Source organism: Centrocercus urophasianus, unplaced genomic scaffold (genome assembly GCF_019232065.1).
Source record: "Centrocercus urophasianus isolate 14NV4802_14NV808 unplaced genomic scaffold, USGS_Curo_1.0 seq_36, whole genome shotgun sequence".
Taxonomy (NCBI): domain Eukaryota; kingdom Metazoa; phylum Chordata; class Aves; order Galliformes; family Phasianidae; genus Centrocercus; species Centrocercus urophasianus.
The window spans coordinates 1,365,530-1,387,163 of record NW_024884933.1 but is presented as its reverse complement, the minus strand read 5'-3'; the positions used below and the strand labels follow the sequence as shown (position 1 = coordinate 1,387,163).

At 46.0% G+C, this 21,634-nt stretch overlaps 2 protein-coding genes and 2 long non-coding RNA genes across 5 annotated transcripts in view; 2 read left to right on the top strand and 2 right to left on the bottom strand.

Annotated features, from left to right (window-relative positions):
• The first annotated feature begins 1,714 nt into the window (after positions 1-1,714).
• On the top strand, positions 1,715-6,438 carry KIAA2013 (KIAA2013 ortholog). Its single transcript, XM_042831725.1, has 2 exons — positions 1,715-2,687; positions 3,303-6,438. The coding sequence occupies exons 1-2, from the start codon at positions 1,715-1,717 to the stop codon at positions 4,160-4,162; spliced, it is 1,833 nt and encodes a 610-aa protein (XP_042687659.1). The 3' UTR covers positions 4,163-6,438.
• On the bottom strand, positions 6,064-10,576 carry LOC122167268. 2 transcript variants are annotated; one of them, XR_006170999.1, is made up of 5 exons: positions 10,115-10,576; positions 9,390-9,846; positions 7,852-7,978; positions 7,625-7,695; positions 6,064-7,029 (listed from the first exon to the last, which is right to left on the bottom strand). It is a non-coding gene; the product is annotated as an uncharacterized LOC122167268 (long non-coding RNA). The 2 variants fall into 2 exon arrangements; XR_006170998.1 differs by having other exon boundaries at positions 9,390-10,576.
• Positions 9,434-14,178, top strand: LOC122167267 (chymotrypsin-like elastase family member 2A). Its single transcript, XM_042831727.1, has 8 exons — positions 9,434-9,503; positions 10,085-10,173; positions 10,901-10,998; positions 11,396-11,524; positions 12,217-12,353; positions 12,997-13,142; positions 13,274-13,426; positions 14,073-14,178. The coding sequence occupies exons 1-8, from the start codon at positions 9,443-9,445 to the stop codon at positions 14,088-14,090; spliced, it is 831 nt and encodes a 276-aa protein (XP_042687661.1). The 5' UTR covers positions 9,434-9,442; the 3' UTR covers positions 14,091-14,178.
• The window catches only part of LOC122167269, a 25,877-nt gene continuing 17,376 nt past the window's right edge, over positions 13,134-21,634 (bottom strand). The window contains exon 3 of the long non-coding RNA XR_006171000.1: positions 13,134-13,208. This is a non-coding gene — a long non-coding RNA (uncharacterized LOC122167269). The remainder of the gene's footprint in view (positions 13,209-21,634) is intronic.

The following is a 21,634-nucleotide window of genomic DNA, read 5'->3' as shown; positions in this document are numbered from 1 at the left end:
GGACTCGGGGAAGGAAACACACACATAGAAGCATAAGAGCAAATGCATTGTCTCAGTTATAAGGAACACACTGCAGCTGTTATTCTCCATGCTTCCTCACAAAGAATACCCGCTTTTATTTATTTGCTCACTGAGAATAGCCTTGATTGTCTTCCAAGCACTCTTGTTTCCACTCCCTCTCCCCAAAGTAGGAATTCCCTCCTAATTGCCCGGAAAACGCAGCAGTTCTGAAGCTCAATTGATGAACTGCAGGCAACAACCCAAGGAAATACTAGTTCTCCCTAAGATGGTGATTTCAAGAAACTTCCTTTTTCAATGCTGCCAGTTTTGCTAACTGAAAAAAATAAAATAAATCACTTCCACTTTAGATTTCTGCTGTACTTTGGAAGCCCTGAAAAAAAGTTCTTGATAAATCTTCAGCATTCTCTACAATCTAAGGTGGGAGCCACAGCAGAGGTGTTCAGCTCTCAACTTCCAAGCTCAGACAAAGTGCTGCGACTCAGGCTATAGAGTTGTAGGAATATTATATTTCTCATTGAAGGCTGTTCAATCTCTCCGTTCTAAAATTAAAGCAGTTTTGCAGGCTAGGAGTCGTGAATGCATCATTAATACCACTGTCCTCTGTCTGGCCCTATTTGACAGCTTTGTTTGTATTCTGCAGCCACGCCAACCCAGCAAGCACACTTCTTCCCTCTTTCTATGCTTGCACTGCTCTGTGTGCTCAGGCTGGAGTCGGTGCCTGTCTTTTTAAACAGAAGCAGCTGCCAGTGCAGATGTTCCTGTGAGTACGTGCAACACGTGCTCTGCGCAGAGCTGCAACTTCCTAACAGCCCAAGGGAGCTCAGCTTTTAAGGCAGACTCACAACACACCCAACCTCTGTATATGTGATGGATCTCACCCATTACAGTGTGCCACTCCCCATCTCCCTCCCCCCCCCCCCCCCCCAAAAAAAAACCATCCTTAACCTAAAAAAAACAAACATCTTATTGGCAGGGAGTTGGGAAACACTCTGTTCTCCTTTGCTGCGCTGAGCCAGGCAGGAATTTCACACTTCGTTTCAGCTCGCAGGGTTTCTGCAGGGTTTGCTACTGTCTTTGAGAGCTGTGCTGGAGTCCAAAGTTTCCCCTGGCCCGTTGTGCACACATCTGTAGGAGCAGACAGGAAACTCCTTGCTGCTGGAGGAAGCAGGGATGGCACAGGGCATTACGCAGACCCCGTGTTTGCTGCTGTAAAGCTCCACGACAGCCCAAATCGCACCCGTGGACTCGATGATCCCTGCAGGTCGCAGCACTGCGCCAACCGTCCCGCATCCCGCACAGGGCAGAAAACGTGGCTGCGACACAACGCGCTGTCCCGCATCGGGCTCCGTTGTGCTAACGGGAATCACTAATATGACGGAAAACTGCCTCAGGCCCGCTCCGGGCTGCTTCCATCACTGGATTAACTACAGACACAGCGCCTGTGCTGAACGGAGCCGAGTCACCGCGCCAACCCGCCTGCGGGCCGCTCCGTGAGGCGGGGCCGGGCCGCCCGCCAAAGGCTGAGCAGAAGGCGCGACGCCACAACTGTCGCAAAGCGCCGCCGAGCGCGGCGGGGCTGTCGTACGGCGCGGCACTTCCGGCCGGCTGCAATGGCGGCGTGAAGGGCCGGGAAGCGGCCGCTGGGGCGCCGAGGCCGGGCCGGGACGGGTCTCCCGCCCCGCCGCCGCCGCTCATGTGGCTGCAGCAGCGGCTGAAGGGGCTGCCGGGGCTGCTGTCCAGCAGCTGGGCGCGGCGGCTGCTGCTGCTGCTGCTCCTCCTGCTCGTCGCCTACTGGTACCTGGGGGCCGGGCGGGCGCGGCACGGAGCTGGGCGGGGAGCGGAGCCCCGCGGCGCCGCCGCCCTCTGCTTGCAGGCGGCCGCTGGCCCCTGGCGGGCTCAGGCCGAACGCGGCGATGCGCTGCCGCTGCCGGAGGACGAGGCCGGCGACGGGCCGGGCCTGGCGCTGGCGGGTAACGGCTTCCTGCTGCTGGACGTAGCCGCCGGCCGCCTTTGGGTGTCGGCGGCGGGGTCTGGCGGAGGCCCGGCGCTTCCCACCGAGTACCCGGCGCTGGTGCGGCTGAGGGCACTGGGAGGACGTGGAGAGGCGCGAGCGGCGCAGGCGGCGCTGCGGGACGGGGCCGTGCGGAGAGTGCGCTGCGTGCAGACGGGCGCCGGGCCCGGAGGTGCCGGGGAGTGCGTGACGGTGCGGGAGGAGGTGGTGGCCCATCGGAGCCGGCCGCATCTCTACCTGCAGCGTATCCGCATCACTAACCCTACCGAGCGGGTGGCCACCTTCGAGGCCTCGGCCCCAGCTTCGGCACCTTCGCTGAGCGCCCGCTTTGCTACCAGCTTGGAGAAGGTGGAGGAGCGGCAGTTCCTGCTTTCCTCCGGCCGTCTGCTACTGCCTGGCAGTCCCAAGGTGGTGCTCATGGTGGTGGCTGCTAAGAAGCTTGTGAGCCGGGTGCAGGTGGCACCCAAGTCTACCTTTGATGAAACCGTGTGGTCCGTGGTGTACACTTCGGAGCCCATCGAGGTCTCCAGGCTGGAGGAGACTTTCAGCAAGCTGAGGGAGTCGGCCAAGAAGGAGATGCTGGAGGTGATGCAGATGGGGGTGGAAGATCTTTTCCAGGAGCACCAGCAGACCTGGTCAGACCTGTTCATTTCAGGTAAGGAAAGTGATCCTCAACCTCCAAACAGTTGCTTTAGAGAAGAGCTGAATGCATGGTGACCTGGTTCCTGTAAGGCCTCCAGAGACACTGGGAAAATAAAACAGCATTCTAAGTTTGGAATCTAAAGTTTGATTTTTGGATGGTCCCAGGTGGAGCCAGGAGTTGGACTCCATGATCCTTTTGAGTCTCTTCCAACTCAGGCTATTTTGTGATTCCACTTAGAAAAGTGGAGTCATCCTCACTGCGTAAAAAAAAATGTGTCCCACTATAATTCTGGATGCACTGGCTTTCATGTCTGTAGGGACTTCATTGATTTGCCTAGCATGCCAGCTGCAAGATGGGAATGGAGCTGACCTCCAGTTGCAGCATAAAGGACTATCTTTATACTTCTGTAAAATTCTCCATGAAAGTTGAGGACTGTTGTGTTGTTACTCCAGGGATGCTCTTAAAAGATTTTCATGGCCTTGAATAAAAGAATGGCTGCCCAGATAATGCAGGGCTTTGTATTTTACAGTATTTTAGATGTTAATAGTGATAGATGTCCCTTTGAAATTTTTCTTGTGGTAAATGTCGTATGATCCTTTGACTCTTGGTTATTGCCATTTATTGCAGGGATTGAAATGAGGAAGATCACAGATTCACATACACCATCCAGTGAGACTGTTAACATGACTCTCTACTACATGCTTTCAAGCATGCCAGCTCCTCTGCTAGATCCACTCATTAGCAGTGAAGACAGAGAAAAAATGGAAGCCAGCTTGAACTATGCTGACCATTGCTTCAGCGGCCATGCAACCATGCATGCAGAGAACCTGTGGCCAGCAAAGCTGACCAGCGTGCCCCAGGTCTTGCAGCTCTCAGACCTGTGGAAGCTGACCCTCCAGAAGCGGGGTTGTAAGGCTCTCGTGGCAGCCGGAGTCCACGGGCTTATGCAAGGCATGGTGCTCAGTTTTGGAGGTCTGCAGTTCACAGAAAACCATCTTCAGTTTCAGGCTGACCCTGATGTACTTCACAACAGCTATTCCTTACGTGGGATCCATTACAACAAGGATTTGATTAACTTAGCCGTTCTGCTGGATGCGGAAGGAAAGCCCTTCTTGCACGTGTCTGTGAAATTCCAAGACAAGCCAGTCAGACTGTATGCGTGTGAAGCAGGCTGTATGAATGAGCCCGTGGAGCTGACCTCAGAGGCACGAGGCCATACGTTCCCAGTCATGGTGACTCAGCCCATCACGCCACTACTTTATATATCGACAGATTTGGTCCACTTGCAGGACCTGAGACACACACTCCATCTGAAAGCTATTCTGGCTCACGAGGAACACATGGCTAAGCAGTACCCAGGTTTACCCTTCCTGTTCTGGTTCAGCGTGGCATCCTTAATCACACTGTTTCATCTGTTTCTGTTCAAGCTCATCTACAATGAATATTGTGGGCCAGGAGCCAAGCCTCTCTTCAGGAGTAAGGTGTAAGGCTGTTGCTTTTGGCTGCCTTCCTCTGAGTGCTGTCAGCCTGTTTTTGTCAACTGTGCCTAGGGAGTCTCTCAGATTATGAGGATTTTCAGTCTCTCTTGCAACAAGTGATCTATGGCATCTTGCACGCAGTAGTGTTAGAACAGGGATTGGAGTGGTAGGGCTCACAAATATTGCAGAGAGAAATCCATTGTCAGTCCTTAAACATTCCTAAGGCTGCAGATTAAGGCAGATGCAGCTTTTCTGTCCTTTTCCCACAGCAGCTGTGTCACCAGATATGTTCCTTATTAAACAGTAAGGGAATACTTAAGCAAGAGCTGCCAATTACTGCTGTGTGTGAGATGTGCATGCTTGTCTGCCTGCTTTCAATGTGTGACTTGTCAAATGAGAACACACAGATGGAAGCTAGTGCTCTTAGGTCAAGGTGCTGACCTGTTGGGACTACTGGTTAACATTTACAAATACATAGACACTGTGCAATACTCCATCATGCCACATTAGCACCATCATTTTGAGGGTTTCTCCCATTCAGATGACATACTAGCTGCTTTAAGAAGGGTGCTGAGTGCTTTTACCGTGAGTTGGAGGTTCTGACTTCAAGCATCTCCCACTTTGGTGTAAAAGATTTGAAATTCTTGTTTTGAGTAGCCTAGAAAGCCTGGTCACTAGCGAAACCTTAGTCCAGAATAGACACTGAAGTGATTTCTGCTCTTAGGACTGGTACTTTCTGGATGTGTGTTGGTACAAAGCAGGAACAAAACATCAGGACTGCATAATAGAGCTGTCAGAGGAGAAGGCCTGGCTTTGGAATGCCCTGTTTTTCCAAATCGTAACATAGAATTTTGGATAGTTGCAGTTGGATGGGAGGGGACAGTCGACAATCTGATGGGTTTCAGCTCAGCTGGTCGTTTTCCTGTAAGCTCACGGGCTTTGCAGTGTTCAGATCAGGCCTGATCCCAGGCAGGTCTGAATACCAGCCATCTATTGATGAATGGGAGAGATGGTGTTTCTGGCTAAACAAGCTAACATGGAAGAGGTAGAATAGATATTTATATCAAAGCCAGCTGCAATTAGAAGCATATGACCATGGTGAAACTTTAGTGCAAAAGGAAGAAGTGGTGGGGAAGTAATTTGAATTACACAGCTGCATCCTGCCACACATCCTGAAATGTACCCTTGACATTATAAAATGGTGTTCTTTTTTTTTTTTTTTTTTTTTTTAACTGCTATCTTGTTGCCTTTGTCATCTACAACATTTGCTGTCTGCCTTTTACAAAATTACTTGTTAGCCATTACAACAGGTAACTGTCCCTGACACTTTCTGAGATGCTGAGAAACTTCACAGCTACTCACCAGGGCTGACTTCACACCTCTTCCTTCTTGATATTGCAAAAAGCTTTGCAGTGTATAGCAAACAAGTCTGTCTTAATTAGACCTACTTAAAATGAAGATGGTGCAGAACTCAATTCCAAAACAAAGGATGCAGTGGAAGCTAGCTGGAGCTCAAAACCTCTGTAGCAGTAAGCAAGATTGATGGTGTTGAAATAGCACCGTTTCATGAATTGAATGGGAATTTCCCAGTGTCCAAGTGAACTTAGTCCTGCTTTCAGCCTCCATTTGCACAAGACATCTGATGATTTTTCAGCTGAGAACAAGGACCTTTTGAAAGCAACAATCCTTTTGTGCCTTGTTAAGAAAGGAATCTGAGACTTGGAACATGTGGTTATTGAAGAGTTTGTCCCAGAATCTTGTGTAACAGACATTTTCTTTTTCCTTATAAGCTGTTGAGTTCCCTAAAAGTAATCCATTTGGTAAAAATACTTGAAGATATACCAAGTCCTTTGATATTTTGATTTGTTTTTTAATTTTACAGGAAAATAAAGAATGATGATTGCCTTTGTAGAGTTAAATTAACTAGAAAATTTCAGCATAACTTCATTTCTGGTGTTTTTTAATTTATTGCTTGAGGGTGGGGGAGGATGTTAATAATTTTGCCTCCAGTTCAGTAACGAGACAGTCAGTTGAACTGTAGATATCTAATTGCAGGTAATGTCTTTTCAGCCTTTATGATTGTAGAGTGCAAAATCAGTTTAAAGAAACTGTTTTCTGGACTTAAAAATGCTGATCTGCAGGTTTCCTCTTCTGAACATACTGAGGCTTTGAGCATTCATTTGTTTTGGCTGTGGGGGGAGACATCTCACTTTCTAGTGGTTTAAAGGTTGTTTGGTTTTAAAATACCAAAGCTGTTGTTTCTAAATAAATATTTCTGAATCTAACCTGATCGCTGAAGTGTGGGTTTATGTGGTCTCTGTTCTCTCCTTCCCTTGCTCTCTGCTCAGTTAGGACAAGCCTTACATTACATTCAAGCCTTACATTACATCAGCTACACAAGTGCTTGGATTTAAAAAAAAATACAGCTTAGGAAACAAAATACAAATGTGTCCAAGCTGGAAACAGGCAATTTAAAGGCAGAAGATGGAAAGCACAATAACAGAAACATTAATCTTCATTCCCTGGGCTCCAGGTAACATTGTTCTTTTTGGAGGTGTGCAGACTAAGCTTAGGTTTGAAGAACGCTCATAAATGGATCACGGATCCGTCCAATGGACTACCTAATAAATTGTACATTATCACACGGACAGAGTTATTAGCTATTATGCTTTAACAACACGCTGGAAGTACCTGTGCTCTTTCTTACTGAAGCCCCGTGAGCTGTGTAGGTTCTGTGAAACATCCAGCACGAAGACAGGAGCTGTTTCCAAAGCCATCATGGTTTGGGATGAGGTTTTTGACGTACGACAGCAGAGCTGCTAACATACGACGTCCACTGAGCCCAAGAAAGATACTTCAGCCTATTCAGACTAGACCTGGAAAAGATGATGAGCAATTGTTACATAAAGCAGAAATGGAGCAACACACAAAAGTTTTGAGGGGGTTCTCCATTAAAAATGGGATTCTTATTAAACTCCTCCCCAGGCAATGAAATAACAGAATTCCTTTACAAAGAGGAAAAGAAAAAATAAGAGAGAAAAGGGTTTCCCCTAATGTAGCAGAAGATTGCTTGTGAAATGATTGTAAAAATGCTCGGGGAAAAAAAAATAGCCCAAGCAAGTCCATATTTATGCCATACCCACAAAGAAGGAAAACTGAAATAGTAATTGACATCCAGAATTTATACTTAATTTTCATTGTTATTTAATGAGGAGAGAGTGACAGAACAGTATACAGAAAGCTGCATGGAAGCTGAAAGCACAGTACGTTGTTTCATTATATAAATTTAGATGTTGAGAGAATTAATTGCTGATTTTTCAGTTTTTTTATAATCTCAATTCTATGGTTGGTTAATCCAGATTTTTGTTTTTGTCACGTAATAAACACAAAATGCTAGAACAGTTTGGTTGATTCAAATTGAAGTTCAGAATGCAACTTGCTCAAGCACTGTTGTTCATATAATAGAATTACCAAGTTGGAAAAGACCTCCAAGATCATCCAGTCCAACCACGTAAAGCATTGTTTTGGTGGGACAACGTATTCTTGAGAGGGAAAAAGAAACAGCAAAGGATTATATATTTCTGCCTTCCACCATGAAAATGCCCATTTGCTGTACTACAGAAACCTCATTTGCTTCCAGGGAAGTGCCACTGATCTAAGAACTGAAGGGAATAGAAAAGAAATAAAGCCTGGCTCACCATGCTGCATCATCCTCCATCATCACAGACAGTTTGTTCTCTGTACTCCTTGTAACATCTGCTCCCAAGCAATTGCAGTTGGTTTTACTGAGGAAGGATGGCATGCTGAAACACAACGCAACTTGGTCTAGGAAAGAAGATACATTGCTATTCTGTCAAAAAAATAAAGCAGACAAACAAAATTTCAAGCAATCATATCATCACACAACAACTGAAGTCTGAAGAGGTGTCTGGAAATGATTCCAATCCCACTGATGGGATTCAAATCTCTTTAACATCTTCATCAATGACGTTGACAACGGAATCGAGTGCGCCCTCAGCAATTTGCTGATGACACCAAGCTGAGTGGTGTGGTTGACACGGTGAAAGGAAAAGGAAAACGAAAGGAAAAGGAAAATGGTGAAAGGAAAGGATGCCATTCAGAGGGACCTCAATAGACTTGAAAGGTGGGTCCGGGTGAACATAATGAGATTCAACAGAGCAAAGTGCAAGGTTTGGCACTTGGGCCAGAGGAATCCCAGGCATCCATACAGACTAGAAGGAGCTCCTTGAGAGCAGCCCTGCAGAGAAGGACCTGGGGGTCCTGATGGATGAAAAACTGAACATGAGCCAGCAGTGTGCATTGCAGCTCGGAAAGTAAACAATATCCTGGGCTCCATCAGCAGAGGGGTGGCCAGCAGGGACAGGGAGGTGATTGTCCCCCTTTACTGCATCCAGGTCTGGAGCCCCCAGTACAAAAAAGGCAGAGAGCTGTTGGAGAGGGTCCAGAGGAGAGCCACAGAGATGATCAGGGGACAGGAGCACCTCCCCTATGAAGACAGGCTGAGGGTGCTGGGCTTGTTCAGCCTGGAGAAAAGAAGGCTGTGGGGTGACCTCATTGCAGCCTTCAGTACCTAAAGGGAGCCTGCAAACAGGAGGGGAGTCAACTCTTGGAAAGGGTAAATAACTGCAGGACAAGGGGAAATGGATTTAAGTTGAGGGAGGGAAGATTTAGGTTGGATATCAGGGTGAAGTTCTTTGCTGTGAGAGTGGTGAGGTGCTGGAACAGCTGCCCAGAGAGGCTGTGGATGCCCCTTCCATCCCTGGAGGGGTTCAAGGCCAGGCTGGATGGGGCCATGGGCAGCCTGGTCTGGTATGAAATGTGGAGGTTGGTGGCCCTGCATGTGACAGGGGGTTGGAGATTCATGATCCTTGAGGTCCCTTCCAACCTGGGCCATTCTGTGATTCTGTGAAGTCTATCACTGTCTGATTACACATCAGATAGCATTACTGCTCACATACTATTCAGTGTTAGAATAACTCATTAATGTTTTCATACAGGAAACACATTCTGATGAATTTTCAAGGCAATGGGAAAACAAACAACTGCTATAGATTACATGCAACTCAGTTGAAATTGCTTTTAGCCAAAGTTTTATATTTAGTCCAGATTCAAGGTCTATCTCTATGGTTTTTTTTTTTTTTTCCCTTCCCTTAAGCATTTGTGCATATAAAAAATTATCCCACAGTTTTCCATTGGTGTCAGGACATTCACGTACTCACGTCTCCAGGAGGTGAGGTATAAAACAAGCTGTGAAGCAGAGCCCACAGCATGCAGTTACCCGGCATCATGCTTGGAATCCTCTTTGCTGTGCTGACTCTGGCAGCTGCAGGTATGTTCTCAATTTCAATACCAGTTCTAAAGAAAAAATGAATTAAAATCTAATAGCAGCTTTCCTATTATTATTTTTTTTTTAAGCAGAATAAGACAATTAATTAATTGCTTTTGTTAAATAAAAGGTTCAGAATGGCAGCTAGGTACTAAGTTATTCTGTTCATATCACAGAAGTTCAAGGAGCACCACTGCTCTCAGCCTGTTATTTTACTTAGAAGTTATTTTACTTAGCTTGAATGCTCTGTAACACAGTCAATCCATGCCAGATTGCTTTGCATCTGCTACGAGCTGCATCTCAGTTGATTCATGAGAATTTGGTTGAGCCAACATGATTTGATTACCTGCCAGAAAACAAATAGGCTTTATATAACATTGCTCAGCCTTGACTGATGGCTGTATCTTCACCTGTATTACATCCAATTGTAGGCTGTATCTCTGCCTTTCAACGTTCCATACAAGCACAGTCTATATTAAATCAACAAACAAACCATAAGAACAAAAACCAACCAACCCAACCTCTCTTACAGAATTCTTTTTCAGTTCCTACTTTTAAAACACAAATCTTTGTATGTTTTCCAGCCCTTGGCTGCGGGGTTCCTGCCTACCCACCTGCTGTGTCTCGAGTTGTTGGAGGAGAAAATGCAAGACCATACAGCTGGCCCTGGCAGGTGAATCCTTCTGTTCTTCCCTGAAATGATTAGAGCTGTAATACCTGGCGTGCCACAGAGGTCTTCATGTTCTCTCAGTAGACCAGCTCGTATTTAGCAGGAATACTGTAAAATTCAGTGGAGAGTACAATGCCTACTGGAACACAGTTGTACGTTGAGTTAACAAATTGATTTTTGAAGAAAACAAAATGTTCTGTTTGGACCAGGCTTGAACTTTGGGGAAAAAAAAAACCCAAACATTAAAAAAATCCAACTTTTGAATGGTAGGAAAGGAGAAAATCCTTCTCCTGAGGACAGGAAGTCCTGAAAGGAGGTTGTGGTGAGGTGGGGATTGGCCTCTTCTAGGCGACAGCAATCGGATGAGAGGTAATAGCCTCAAGTTGCACCAGTGGAAGTTCAGGTTGGGTATTGGGGAAAACAGCTTCTCTGAAAGAGCAGTGATGCAGTAGCACAGGCTGCCCAGGGAAGTGATGGGGTCACCATCCCTGGAGGTGTTCAAGGAACGTGGAGATGTGGCACTGGTGGGCAGTACTGGCGGTAGGTGAAGAGTTACACTAGATACTCTTAGAGGTCTTGATGGTTCTAAGATTCTTCAAAACTCTTCTAGCTTAAAGACCTCCCATTACCTTCAAGTAGCAAGTTGTGATACATGTGCTGGAAGAAAATGCAACATTGGAAAAATCAGCAAGCAAAAACCTGAGCCTTGCTTGGTATCTGTTGATCCTAGGCCTCTCTTCAATACCAATCAAGTAGTGGTTGGCATCACACCTGTGGAGGAATCCTCATTGCAACCAACTGGGTATTGACAGCTGCACACTGCATCAGGTAAACCATTGAGTTAAAGTCTGTGCTCATAAAGCAATGCTTGACTGGAGACAGATGAAGAAAAAAGCCCAAACATACTAATGCCAGTTCTCTCCTTCCCATGGAGTCAAGAGCTCTGTGTTTTGTCCACTCTTCATACTACAGGAAAGTATAAGAAAGAAATGATCAGGTACAAATGTGCTGCCCCATCATCAAAATTGTTTCCATGGAGACAACCCAACTGTGGTCTGTTATCATATGTCCTTGAATATGTGCATCCACTACACACTGGTTATGGCATCAGTAGGTGGTAGAGGAGGTCATCACGTGGAGTAGGAAGAGTTGGCTGCATGTTATTCTTGACAATTTGATAATTCAGTAACTAACACAGCTGAACTTTAGTTCTTTTCTTGTCCAGTTCTAGCAGGAATTATCGAGTGCTTCTTGGAAAATACAACCTAGCAGCTGAGGAGCAAGGATCTGTCACAGCCTTCCCAGAAAAAATTGTTGTCCATGAGAAATGGAATTCATACAGCGTTGCAAGTGGGTAAGTTGGTGGAAAGTGTTTATTCACCTACAGGAAGCAAAGCAAAACTTCAAAAACTTCAAAATGTTTGCTCCAGTCTGTACCTTTCCTCCTCAAGAGAAGATAAAGAGCTTCCCGTATTAATTGCTAATTGATTAATTGCATTTTCAGCTGCCATTCTGCATGTTCATGTTTTGATGAGAAACTGCTGTTCTAGGCAATAATTTTCTTCATAAAGCAGGAGGGAATAAATTGATCAAACAATTTAAAAACCATTTTGAACATCTTGCATGAAAGACATAAACATGGAGTATGATCAATTAAATGGTATTAATACCCTCGTAGGGACTTTGAAGGACTCCTGTGCATGCTGGTGGGTTGAGCACATTAGCAAAGAAACCATTTCACTTTCCAGGTGCCAGTAGTTGGTTCTCACACATGCATCTGTTTTTGGTGAAGAGAACCTATAAAGGAAACATTCCAGAGGGCTGCCAGCAGGAAAGTGGGGCAGCTCTGCAGGGAACAGTCTTCCAGTGCATGGATTTCCCCACTGTTTTAAGGGTGGAGGAATCCTTAGTGCTTGTGCAGTGGCCTCTTTTGCTCCCTTGCATCTCTTTTTCTAAATAATTTCTTTTTGTCGTTCTGCTGTCTCTTAACTATTTGCAATCCTCTTTGTCCCCTCACCCCTCTCACAAGTGTTCATACGACCACAGGAATGACATTGCTTTGATCAAACTCACCGAACACGTTGCATTGAGCGACAAAATCCGGCTGGCCTGCCTCCCTCCTGCAGAAAGCATCCTGTCATCCAACACTGCCTGCTACGTGACGGGATGGGGAAGACTGCGGAGTGAGTAGTGGGAGATGGGCAAAACTGCAAAACAAAGGCCTTCAGCACTGCCATCTTCCTCGGGATTGACTGGAAAAAGGTTGTCGGTGATGATCAAGATCCCCTCAAACCCAAGTTCATTGGTGCCCACTTCGCTCACCTTACGAATTTTCTCTGCCTTTCAAGCTTATTTTCCTTGTAATGGGGCTAGTAATGCACTAGAGGGCCCTTTAGTAGGTTTTCAGCAGCTGTTCTAACACGAATATTAACAGCAGGTTGGGAATTTTCTAATCCTGATACACGCTGTTGAGTAACTGGAAAGACACATAAGGGAATAGATGTAAAGAGAAATCCCAGGGGCTTCAGCAGAAGTGTCAGCTCAAGCAGCAGTTCCCAGAGCAGTAAGCAAATTCTGAACAAAGAAGAGCCCTTTGTTTCTCTAACAAAGAGACATTAATAAGTGAAATAGAAATTATTGGTAAGTCACAGCCTTTTTTTTTTTCTTTTTAAATGAAAGAATGCAGCTAAGGAATGAATTATGCAGCCCAGATGAAGTTTCCTACCTGGAGGAATAGTACCCAGATCCTGGGAGAAACTTAGCAATGCTTGTTCTTCCTTCATTGCCAGCTGGTGTCATGACTCCTTTGTTTCTGTTACTTCCCAGCAAATGGAGCTCTCCCAGATGACCTGCAGCAAGGGCTGTTGCTGGTGGTAGATTATGCAACTTGTTCCAAGTCTAGCTGGTGGGGAAGCTCAGTGAAAACCAACATGGTGTGCGCTGGTGGAGATGGAATCACCTCCAGTTGTAACGTGAGTCCAGAGAACACCAACCTTAGGGTTTGGTTTGACACAACCAGGCCTGATAGAAAGGAAAGCCTAAAACACAAGGAAGAACTACTCACACTATGACTGCCATTAACTGCATTTCCTCTCCTTCTCAGGGGGATTCTGGTGGCCCACTGAACTGCCAAAATGCAGATGGCGTGTGGGAAGTGCATGGTATTGTCAGCTTTGGCTCTTCTCTTGGCTGCAACTATTATCGGAAGCCTTCTGTCTTCACCCGGATCTCTGCTTTCGACAGCTGGATCAAGGAGGTAAAGCTCAAGGCCTTGCTACTAGAGAATAATGACACCTGACAATTTCTGAGGTCACTACTGTAGGACCAGGAAGGGAAAAATGTATCTTAAAGCTGTGTCTTCTCAAGGAAAACTACCTGAACAATTATTTGACAGTTATCTGATGGACAGCTCTGCCATCTGCTCAGGGAGCTGCATCACTTTTGATTCAACTGGTTCTTTTACACAGAAGCAGCTATCTCTGTAGGTAGGCCCTTATCAGCATGAGAATCAACCCCAAAGCAAAAATAAAGCATCCTCTTTGCACTTAGGTATTTAAGTTATTTCCACTTTTACGTAAGTCTTGATGTTTAGGAATGCATTTTTCCTTCAGTCTAGAGATTGATTTATACTCATTAGGAGTTTGATTGGTGCAACTTCAGAAGTGATTGGTACCTATCAATAACACTGATTGTTACAGTCACATCCTAGAAGGCAATGCATGATGCTCAGATCTGGAGCACCAGCTGTTTTATAAGATAACAGAAACCCTAATTTCAAGAGTGGCCGAGGAGCAAAAACCTTGTTTCAGTTTTGTAAATCCCACATCCCAAACACAACACACACTGCTCACAAACAGTTGGCTCTCATGGTCTGATCTGTGCCTCGTTTCACCTTTTTATAGGTTATAGAAAAAAACTAACCCAGGGAGACCTGCATGGCAGATGAGAGCAATGCCAAGAACAACAGTTTGAATAAAGTCATAATCATGACACCTTTGATCACAGATAGCTGGGAAATTACGCTTTTCACTGCAATAAACACTGTTTTTTGCAACATGAAAGAAAAACACGTGTCTCTGTCATTTCTTCTTGTGTGTTGTCAAGAGCCGAGCACGTATTTCGCGATAATGCTGAGGACCTTTTAAAGCCTTTCCCCTACCTTGGGCTGGAGCTTGATATTCCCTGGGGGGTGCGAGCCCGCTGTGAGAGGAGCGAGGATCAGAAGAGAGGAGAGCCACAGGAACAACTCTGAGGGTAGAGGGGTGAGGAAGCAAAGCGCTCGCATAGCAGGAGGTGGGCAGGCAGCAGATGGGATCTGAGTGAGACGCAGTGGGACCAGCAGTGGAGATGCCCGGTGAGAAGGCAGCACGGGTGCCAGCAGGTCAGCACAGGTGAGTGTGGCAGCACTGCAAAGTGCTTTTACAGACAGCACCCCGTGACACCTGCGGGTGTCGGGGTTCAGCAGCAGGAATGGTCAGATGCAGCAGTGGGCGCTGGCAGCATCGCTGCAGATCTCTCCCTTTCCGATCAGCAGCCTGGTTCCTTGTTGGTGCTTTAGCAGTTGGAGAGGAAGGTTGTTTGGGTGCTTCATTGTAACATCCTGAGTTGTTTGTGTGAGCATCATTAAGGCAGGGTTGTAAACGGTTAATTGAAAATTGTTAAGAGGTTATTTTGCTGCGTAGACAGGGTGTCAGTTACGAGTGTTGCGGAAGAGAAGAGGTAACCGTGAGGCACAGACAACAAATATTACAGACAAAAAAGTAACAGATGGGGATGTGTACTCCTGTAAAAACTGAAACAGAACTGAAATTTGAATAACTTCCCCCTTGAAATATTTGGACAACAAAGTGGAAATATTTAAGCATATTTGAACGTATCAACGCAAATCATCCATTTTCTGGAAATTCCCCATTAAGAACAAATTCCAAAAGTTCTGGTCACAGCTTTGATTAAAATTTTTAACAGTTGCGGATCACAACCACTGAAATCACAGAGCTGTTTTTTCATGGGCTGCTTTGAGGTTTAAACAGGAGCTCCACAGGGAATAAAACCCACTGCAAACACTCATATCTCTCTTCATACTCACAGGAGAATGGCACGATCCCATCCCAGCATCACAAGAACTGTCTCTTTTCCACCATTTTCTTTTAAAAGAAAGCATCAGAAGGAAAAAAATACGACCAAATATTTCTTTCAATAACGTACAGCTAATGCTCAATCCCTTTGCTTCGTTTCAGGATGTATCACTGTTAGCTCCAGCCATATTTTCGGGAGCTGTAAGAAATACCATCATGATCAGACTCCCCTGCCACATCCCACCCCTCTCTTCCTTCTTTCTTTCATTTCTTTCTTTTAGATATTCTTCCTTTTCCAGTGCTGGTGGTAGAAAAACAGCTCAAAGGATCCTGCTGGCATGCGTGGTCTCCCTCTGCAGCCTCCTTGGAGCTGTTTCCTTTGATCTGAGCAGCAGCTTGGAAGCATGGAGAAGCACAGGGAAGGCCCTTCAGGAACTTGCCTCCTGTGAAACCCTTTGGGCCATTCGCCTCATCTCTCTGCTGCAGGAAGAAAGGCACAGCTGGCTGTTCCCAGCAGCAGACAAGAGGAATACATCATTTCATGCTCAGCTATTAGAGAATCTGAACTCCCTCTGCAAAGCAAGAGAAGCAGAACTGTCTTGTGAGGATTGTCAATGCAAGAAGGAGAAAATCTCTACCTGTAGGCTTTACATCATTGACATGAGACAGAGAATGAATAGCACAGGGGATAGTGAAGCCAGCGAGATGCTATCTGGAGTGATTTCTGACCTGCTGGGGCTTTTTAGCAGTCCCCATGAAGACCTCAAAGCTATGCGACGTAATCCTGACTGGGCAGACATAGTGGCTTTTAAACTCATCCTTCTAATAGGAGAAGCTGTGCTGAAAGCTCAGTTAATGCCAGTATCCGTCAGCCTTCAAACAACACTGCATCAGCTTGCAGCCACTCTCAACTATGCTGTCTTCTCATCAGAGAGCGCGCAGAAGTGCTGGAGGGATAACGTCAACCAATCGCTTCATTTCACCTCCTCTGAAGGGATCCATTTTTTCATCCCGTTCCTGGGCTCGGATGAGTTTGCCTCCATTGAAGCCTTGCTAAAGGGACTCCTAAACATGCAGAGCTGCCTCCTGCAGAGGGGACAGGAAAAGCTCATCAAGAAATCTAAAGAAATCCTGTTCACAACGAGCCTGAAGATCAGCCTGCTAGTGATAGCCTGCCTCATTTACCCCATAACCCTGATATTCTTCAAGCAAATGACAGATTGGATTCACAACTATGCCAGGAGCCTCAAGGAAAAGACACAGGACTTGAAACGGGAGAGGCAGCTGGCTGAGGACCTCCTGCACCAGATGTTACCCAAATCTGTGGCCAAGCAGCTAAGGAAATGCCAAAAAGTTGAGGCAGAAAATTATGATCAGGTAAATCTAGTCTGTGCTAGCAAATGGAAAAAGCTGCTGACACCAGGGGTGGGAAAACATTCAGAAAGAGAGCACCCACATTCCTCTGCTTTGAGGAATCTATTTTAGCACTCCTAGATGAGTGTGAATATAAGTCTTAATATTCATTATGGGGTTTGGAAAAAGCTGTACAATGATGTCCCATGAAGCACTCAGGTTGATGGGGCTGGAAGAAGAGCTGAAATTTCCAGAAGTATAGCTTTAGATGGTAAAGATATCAAAGGCAAGGCACATTGTCTTACTTGGGTTTAAGAGCCTACTCCTGAGAGCCTGCCCACATCATTCCTTCACAGGTATGCAGTGGGAAGAACTGAGTTTCCTCCTTGTAAAATGGAGCAAATCACAAAAGAAACCCCAATCACAACCACCAAAAAGCAACACGGGACAAATCCTGCCTGTACGTGTCAGTATGGTTTCATAGGCATAACTGGAAGGACAGCATGGGATTTAGAGAGGGATGAGAAGGACCAAAGATGTCACAGCCTCAAACAGGCATAAAAACAAGGGCAGATTTTGGCCAAAGCATCCGTGTGTTTGAAGCTCTGCCTCACAGCGTGCTGCTGCCAGTGCTCAACTTAGCAGCTGAGCTGCACAGCCCACAGCCAAAACCCCAATTATAAAGTAGTTGTTCATTCCCTTCAGCCTTTTTCACCTGGACACTCCGTTACTTTCAGCTGTGAAATACAATAATGAAAGTTTGCGTTTAATTTGGAGTTATCACTGACAAAACTACCTGTAATTGCACCGTTTGTGATAACCCACAATAGTCACAACATCAAAAGTAGGAAAGCCAGTGCAGAGAGTGAAAAGGTGGCTCTTCTGGATGAGTGGGTAATAATAAGCACTATTAAAAGGACTCCCATCTACAAGAAGTTTGTTGATCCCTGCTTACAAAGCGCTTGACCTTCAGACTTTCAGTCTCCCATCTAATGCAAGGAACTCACAGAACCACATATAGGAAATAAATTGCAGCAAAATAATAGAGAACATTTCAGAGTCAGAGCAGCAGCCACTGCTGCCTGCAGGCCTCAGCTTCACACCTGCCTTCTCCCTGTGACAGGTGACCATCTTTTTCTCAGACATCGTGGGCTTCACGAGCATTGCTGCCTCCTGTACCCCCCTGCAGGTTGTCGAGATGCTCAACAATCTCTACATCTGCTTTGACAGCAGGATTGAGTCTTATGATGTTTACAAGGTGAGGACAAACCCGCAGGCAAGGAATCTGGATGTAGCTGGAATCCTATGTACTGTGTGCTGGTGAATATTAAAGACACCAATCCAGCTGGTCAGAAGCCATGAAGTGCAATCCCCCATCACACAGGGACTGTGTTATCATAGAATGGGTTACATGGGAAAGGATCTTAAAGGTCATCCAGTTCCAACTCCCCTGCTGTGGGCTGGGTACCCCCACCAGCTCAAACTGCACAGGGTCCATCCATGGCCTTGGCATCTCCAGGGATGGGGCACCCACAGCTCTCTGGGCATTGCCAGGGCTTCACCACCCTCAGAGTAAAGAATGCCTTCCTAACATCTAACCTTTATCTCCCCTCTTGTAGTTTAAAGCCATTTCCCCTTGCCCTGTCACTATCAGACCATGTAAAAAGTCAGTTCCCCTCCTGCTTATAAGCTCCAATTTCCTTTTGAAAGAAAACTCAGTGCTCAGTGACAGACATCCCTTTCCATCAGGTGGAAACCATCGGTGATGCCTACATGGTAGTGAGCGGCCTGCCAGAAAGGAATGGCACAAAACATGCAGATGAGATTGCCAAAATGTCTCTGGATCTCCTGGCAGCCGTTCGTCAGGTCGTGATCCCTCACATGCCAGCAAGCAGGCTGCAGCTGAGGGCTGGGATACACACAGGAGCCTGCGTAGCTGGAGTTGTGGGCTACAAAATGCCTCGCTACTGCCTTTTTGGGGACACCGTAAACACTGCCTCACGCATGGAGTCCACCAGCTTGCGTAAGTGGCTCTGGCACAAGGGGAGGGAGATGTAGGATGCCATGAGGGAACTGCAGGCTGCTATGAGGAGCTGCAAGATGCTATGAGAGAGCTGTAGGATGCCATGAGAGTGCTGCAGGCCATGAAGGAACTGTAGGATGCCATGAGAAAGCTGTAGGATGCCATGAGAGACCTGGAGGATGCCACAAGGGAGCTTTAGGCTGTCCTTTCTGTACTGTGGTGCCCAGAATTTCACCCAGTACTCAAGGTGAGGTGGTGGGCAAGGTAGATTGGCACAGTCCCTCAACCAGCCAGCAGCACGGTCTCCAGGAATGGAGCAATCACTCCTTTCTAACGTTCTGTTCTGAATCCTAGCACAGAAGATCCACATCAGCTCTGCTACATACAATGCTCTTCTCACATATGATGCCTATGAAATTGAACTGAGAGGAGAAATTGAAGTCAAGGTAACCTGCTTTCTGTAGCTGTGTTACAGTAATAGAGTTTAATGAGTTAGGGTGGGTTTGGCCATTGCTCTTCTGCATATTACAAGCCCCACAGCCCCAAAGTTCTCTTGCTAATTTAATTAGAAGTGGCTATACATGACTCCTCCTCATCAAAATAAAAGCACTACTGCATGCTTTGAAATACAGCTGTTGTGCCTGCATTGCATGAAACGACACAAATATGTGTGAAAATGTTAGGATTCAGTCACAAAAACTCACAGATATAAGACTGATATTAAACCCTCAGAAGTACTGCCAGCGAACAGCATTTTTCTGCACTGGGAGAATGAGCATGAGCACCCAAATCACAACTCTTTTCCCAGGTAGCAACATTTCTTATCTCTGCAGCTGAGATAATTAGCAGAATGTAGCACAAGTAGTAGCCCTAGCCATAGTGATTCTCAGCTTCCCATGAAAACAGCCATTTTCTGCTCTCTCCTTATTCTTGTCCCAGGGCAAAGGGAAAATGAAAACCTACTGGCTTCTCGGTAACAAGAACTACAGTGTCCAAAATGACAGCCTGGTGTGTCACTGGAATCCAGCTGTCTCCACGAAAAGGAAGATGGGAAGTGGCCATGGACCTGCCCAGCAAGTAAGGAGGTGAACACGGAATCCACGGATGGCTGAGATGTTGAACTTGTGTCTTTGTCCTGTAAGTAAAGGGCTCTGCTGCACATAAATGCAAGCTCTAATATGTGTTCCTCTCTGTCAATAGCTTAGTGCAGGCACTGTGGGAGCAGTACTGACTGAGCAGAGCCCTGTAACACCCTGGGATGAGCTGAACCCTGACCGTCGCACTCAAGGGAGTTCTAGACCTGCCTGGACCTCTGAGAACGCCATCCATGGAACGAGCCAGAAGCAGAAGAATGGCTGTCATCAAACTTCCAGCCAGGACATACGAGGGGATCTTGCTTCATCGAGCCCTCCTGCTCTGGATGTAGAATGCAGGGCACAGCTTGGAGACCATGGTATGAAAGTAACAGGACAAAAGGAGTTTCTCCCAGGCGCTGTAGATGAGATGTGACAGGGTAAGAAATCACTTATGCTGGAGAACTGGACTGCCTCGAGCACACACAAGCTAGGTTTTACATAGCTTTCTCTTTTTCCTCCTAGCCATAATTCACATCTTAAAGCATTCTGATTACTTGAGAACTGAAGACACCAATAGAAAGATAGAAAGATGTCTCTAGAAGACATTAGAAGGAAAAGCTATTTCTCTCATCAAATTATAGTTTGCTTTCCTTTGCTTGTTGCAGGAAATGACACCTCTGTAATGACAAAATTGTAAGTTTCTCTATTTACATCTAAGAAAAACGTGGACAAATTGAATTGCTTCCTGATGGTGACCATCGCTAAACTCCACGCAGAGTTTAATTCATTTCTTAGTGGGCTGCACTCACCTGTTATCATTAACTCTATCTTATCCTGCTTATATCTGCTTAGGGAATCATTCTGAAGCAAAAATGTGAGGGAGAGAGCTTGGCCTGTCTCCTCTTCCAGTAGATACGTTTGTATCTGACTATTTAAGAGATTTTGGGGGAGGAAAGGCAGGGGTTAATGGCTGCAAAAGGTAACAAGAATAAAGGCATACACTTAGAAGGAAGTCAAGCATAGAAAGCTGTAGTTGGATTTTGTTTTTCCTAAGATAAAAGTAGTTTTATGGGCTTCTGAGGAAGCTGGTCTGCACATCTCTTTTCATTCATGGGGTTAAAAAGAGACTGAAAAAAACACATCTAGGTTGATGGCCAGTATGGAAAAAGAGTGGAATCCTGTCATCTGGTTCCCACTCAGCAAGTGGGATCAAACGTGGATAAAACAGGAAAGTGGGGACAGAGCTAAATGTTGAAGAGCATCAGCTTTCAACTCAGTGAGGGAAAATGCCTCAGGTGCTCATATGCCCTCACAAGCAGGCATGAAAGGAACCCCACAAGGAGAGCAGGGGAGGGACAGCTGGGTACTGCAGGGCAGCTCAGAGCCAGGGGAGCCCCACGCTGGCTCTAATTGTTATGAAAATCCTGGGTCAGGATCAGAAGCAAATCATTTGCATGGAAAATTGAGCCTGTTCTGATCTTCATCTCATCAGAGGCTTCTGCGTGGGTTTTTAATTAAGAAAATAGCAGTAAATGACCCTATGTTCTTGATGATAGACAGCAATTAGTGCTATTAACAAAACATGCTTTGGTTCAACCCCAAGCAATCCATCTCCAGAGATGAAGTGGGGTGTGATGAGCTGCTTTACATGCATCTTGCTGATGCTTTGATATGGTGCATTGATTTCCAAAGATTTTTGGGTTGCCTGCGCCTGACACACAACAAGGCTTGGGCTGGATTTAGGTTGAGGCTTTACCAGGTTGGCTGGCCTATCTCTGAGATTGTAAGCTGGATATTTATCAACTGAAAAGCCTGGGTCTGGATATGGCTAACACGAGATCTCTAGTTTCTTGTCCCTTCTCCTCTCCTCTCCCTTCCCATCCATTCCTTTCTCCTCTCCTCTCCTCTCCTCTCCTCTCCTCTCCTCTCCTCTCCTC